Source organism: Kazachstania africana, chromosome 6 (assembly GCF_000304475.1).
Source record: "Kazachstania africana CBS 2517 chromosome 6, complete genome".
In the NCBI taxonomy this organism is placed as follows: domain Eukaryota; kingdom Fungi; phylum Ascomycota; class Saccharomycetes; order Saccharomycetales; family Saccharomycetaceae; genus Kazachstania; species Kazachstania africana.
Genome location: NC_018945.1, coordinates 4,709 through 9,336, shown reverse-complemented (window position 1 = coordinate 9,336; position 4,628 = coordinate 4,709). Strand labels below are relative to the sequence as shown.

At 37.6% G+C, this 4,628-nt stretch overlaps 2 protein-coding genes across 2 annotated transcripts; one reads left to right on the top strand and one right to left on the bottom strand.

The window, feature by feature from the left end:
• Positions 1–715: 715 nt before the first annotated feature.
• Positions 716–1,432, top strand: KAFR0F00110 (uncharacterized protein; the record flags this gene model as incomplete). The annotated part of the gene is made up of 1 exon (XM_003957690.1): positions 716–1,432. The coding sequence occupies one exon, from the start codon at positions 716–718 to the stop codon at positions 1,430–1,432; it is 717 nt and encodes a 238-aa protein (XP_003957739.1).
• Positions 1,433–3,831: 2,399 nt separating this feature from the next.
• On the bottom strand, positions 3,832–4,482 carry KAFR0F00105 (uncharacterized protein; the record flags this gene model as incomplete). Its single annotated transcript, XM_003957689.1, has 1 exon — positions 3,832–4,482. The coding sequence occupies one exon, from the start codon at positions 4,480–4,482 to the stop codon at positions 3,832–3,834; it is 651 nt and encodes a 216-aa protein (XP_003957738.1).
• Between the last annotated feature and the right edge of the window lie 146 nt (positions 4,483–4,628).

Sequence of the window (4,628 nt, the reverse complement as noted above, 5' to 3'; positions counted from 1 at the left end):
AATGCGTGTTATTCGTCCTAACAAGAATGCTCAGTCAAATAAAGAATCAAGATTACTACAAATAATAAGGTTACTGTCAAACCTCAAACCTCCAAATCTGTAGACATTCTTTTGAGTTTCTCAGTATGCATGTAAGTATCGAGGCTATATGATGGGTGCCACCTGGTTGATTATTTTGATCAATTCACATATCTGGTTTGATCACAGATGTCTTAGACGATGAACTCCTTTATCGGTTCTTAGATCCGTTGCTACAAGGTTTATTACCTTCAACGAAGCTGATAAACAAACGCTATACGAATCTGACTGCAACAATTCTACCATAGTTCAATAAAGCCTCGGAATATTCAATACTGATTTAATTCAAATATGATATGATCAATTTCAAATTTTCTATGAAATCATTCATATATAAACACATGAAAATTTTATCTTCTCATAGCATTTTATTCAGTACAACTAGTTTTATCAAACCAGACTGTTCGCAATTAAAAACTGAGACATGATACTATCAAAAATTTTCACTGTCAATCTTTTATTGTGGCTACAATTAGCATTTATTGCCAATGCTGGTATATCTTACAGTGGTAACACTGTAATGCAAGGTGCCACAGCTTTTTATTCCCCTGTCACGATTGAATCTACGTCCACTACTGTCATTAAATCTTGATTGCTTCATTATTTCTGGACACTAAGAATATATGGTAAATTTTATATGTGTGAAACCAATAGCGCCCATGTTGGAATGACTATCGATTTCCATAGTGACTTTCATAATTATGGTGACTGTATTATCGATGATACAAAAGCTACGACAAGTGGCGCCCTGACTTTCTTCAGTGATACTTGGGAAAACTACGGGAATCTGTGGTTTTCTGGAAAGCTTACTCCTATTCGTCCTTCCACGCCTTTAAAAATCTCGAGCAAAGATATAGATAATAGTGGACTCATATCAGTAACACAGAGTAGTAGTGGTGGTGATGCTACCTTCTATTTTGGATCTTCGTCGTCTTCAAGTTTAAAAAACAGTGGAACTATTTGTGCGAATAACGTTACAGTTTATCCAGAGAATACCATACAAGGAAATGGTTGTATCACGCTTAATAGCAAGGCTACACTACATCTAGCTGATATCAAATCACATTCTTTGGCAAATCAAGTAATATACATGAGCTCCTCCACAGCTAAAATATACGTTACACATCAGGCTGCGACTGCTAGTTTAACTGTCCGAGGCTTTGGTGGTGGGAACACCATTGGGCTGAGTACAGGCATCACGTCATATACATATTCTACGTCTACTGGTATTCTACAGCTTAAATCAACACCACTACTCTCTAGCACATTCACTATTAATATAGACACTGGTACAGGATACGATATGAATCACTTTTCAACATCTTCCAGTGACACACTTTTAGGTAAAAAATAAAATAGCCTACTTAGAAACAGCCCCAGACACCTCTGTTCCGAGTGTCTCCGCACAGTGTACTGAATCTCCGTCCTGTGATGACATAGATTTTTCATCTTTTACGACTGGCGCAAATACCATCTCTAGCGGAGCGAGTGGAGCGATAGCACGGTTGCGTCCAGTACATTAGTTATTAGCACTTCATACAGTGCTTCCCTTTTCACTTCAACCACTTCTTCATCTTCTTCTGCTAACTTAAGCGTCCGCCATCCTCGATACAATCCAGCTCCGGTATCCCCTCTTCTGTCATAAGTTTGAGTAGCACCCCTTCTGGTTCATCGTCCAGTGCAACATTTAGTGACTCTTCCTCCGTTTTTGTCTCTTCTGGGACGTCATATTCTGGCTCTCTTTCCTGTTCTATGACTGGATCTCAGAACACAATTTCTAGCTCTATTTCATCATCTATCAGTCATGCTTCTGGTAAATATTCTTTTGCTTCTTCCTCTTTTGATTCAATCTCTGATTGCATTTCCTCCTCAACCTCACCATCTTCAGCAGGCACATTGAGTACTTTTTCTCAAAGATCTGAATCGAGCTCCACTGTTTCCTCTACAGAATTATACTTTTAACGCCACTTCTTCCACAAGTGGATCTACATGGGAAACTACTCTAACTTCTGATCTGCTTCTATCGATGCGATTGTTACCGGAATCATTTCCACTGGCTCAGCCGGTTCTACTCACTCCACTTACTCCGTGATCTCGACCAAGCAATTCAGCTCTGGTAGTGCTTCCTCCAGTAGGGGCTCTACATGGAGAACCACTCTAAATTCTGAACCCACTTCTATTGATGCTGTGGTCACAGGGTGGACGACAGTCATCCCTAGTAAGGCAACGTATGCTTCTTTGAGGAGTTCAAGTTTGTCTGCAGGCGAGTCACAACGCAGTGATTTAGCGGTCAGTGTTTCTGTTCAACGAGGATTTGCTAGTATATTGAGAAGAAGGCCGTTCTATGCCATTGGTCTTGTATTATTTTCTTTTCTAATTTGATTTAGTTCAATAATTTTCCTGGATACCCTTTATTAGTTCGTTGCCATTTTCTAGTGGTTCTTAGATTTCATTCGTAAATGAGATGAAGATTTTTTGCCAGTACAAACTTTTTAAATTATTTAATTATTGCCAGTTAGGTGAAACATATATTTGATTATTCAAAAATAAGTCAATCAGTATATGATATTGTTTTCAGAACAGAAAATGTTATTATTAAAACATATTATAGTATTTTTTTCTTTGGTCCTTTCTGAATATATAGAATTTCTCAACTCTGATGAGTATTGAGTTACGTTTACCGGTTACAGGGATTTCGATGTACAGTTCTACGGCTATTTTCATTGACAGTTGGGGCTAAATTAAACACGATTTTCTTTTATTAGTTATAGTGAAGGATGTAAACTCAAGCGGTGCTACATAAATGCTATGCAATTCTCGAGCCTCTAGATAAGAATGTTTTCTTCCTACAAAATTTTCAACATTACATACATCCTTTTCCTATAATTGATCTGTAGAAATTTGCAAAATCAAAAACTGGAGGAAGGAAGATCTTTCTAGTCTCCAATACATGAGCTGCTTTTGGAGTATGACTATGCAAAAACGAAAAGAAGTAATTGAACGATCCCTGTTTTCAGGTTTTTCAAGCTGGACACTGTTTTACATTTAAACTTACACACATCCATCTACTGTAAACTGATGAACAGCATATGCTCGAACCAGTCAAAGCTGGAACTTTTGCTATTTTGGGAAATTGAATAATTTACTATTACGCTGTTCATTCCTTTCGAGGTCACTCAAAAGTGGTACGTTTCCAAAACCATTTCTTGTTGCACCTGATCAACATCCAAAAAATTTTAAGATTGTTTTATATTTCAGGGCTAGCTTCCTGGAATTAAGCTTTGGACCAAATAATAGGTGCATCATCGATCTACCATTTCCTGACAAGGGAGCGTCGGTGAATATTGAAGGGAATGACTTTCTGAAGCTAACCAACCTTTTCATAAGTGTCTCCATCCCATCGACTATATATATTTGTTTATTCATACAGAAGTGCCATCATTGAAGGGCACAAAGCTACACTGTTGGTAATGGAGTGCATTTTTTTTTGACGAAAGTCACAATGGGAACGGTGAAGAAAATACTTACAGAAATATACTCACAAAAAGCTTTGAATTAAATAATTATGAATTCCAGAGACATCGTGTTAAGAACGCTTCTACTTAAGGATCGTTAAAGATTTTTGCATTAAAAGTGAAATTTGCAAGATCATTAGTACCCAAATATTTGTGTTCTTTTCTACTATCGATCAAAGATGTTTTATTTGCTATATGGCGCTGCAAAAAGTATTTATCTCTTATAAGAGAATTGTACCTAAGAACCGGTATCACATTTTGTCCAATGTAAGAATTGACCTACACTAGCATAGTAAAGTCTAAAGGAGACTTCCCAATCTTGCGTATCACAAGTATCTTCGCAAGTATACATCTTGTAATAATCTGCTCTCCATGAACCACTAACATCATTTGCGAAAATCTCATTTAGTTCATTTTCAAGTTCTCCACTGGTATAGAAGCCTCCCCATTTACTCTGGTTGGCACAGAAATCGAGAGCAATGTATCCAGTACACAATGGAGAATACACTGGAAGATCTTGGCGTTTTGCTAATGTCGAGTTTCCTGCGATGTTTGTTGGTGCAATCGCCAATGTTCCTGTTGATCCAGATGAAGGATTAAAGATCAAGTGATACACTTCAGAGGTTTCGTTATGTTTCAAATAAATTGAGGGTTGAGTCAAATCTCTTTTGGTCAATGAGTTGTCAATTGGGTACCATTTTCCGGACTCTGGTTGAGAATAGTGATCAAATAACCAATCCGTAACGCAAGAGACGTCATACAAATCATTAGTACTTTCTACAGTGCCTAAGCCGTCTTTTCGAAGCGCTGTAGGATCTTCACCTTCTAAAGTTCCATTTGGTGTTCCTGCATAATGCCAGCCAACGTAAATCGATAATAAATTAGTCATGAGTGTTGCAGCCAAATACTTACCGCACGTGCACAATCTAAAGATGCGGAGTTCTCGTGATTATCCTTACAAATTTTACATGCATCTATGCCTGTTTGGATAACATTGTTCGATGATTGAATAAAAGAACCCCACCAAGCTACTTT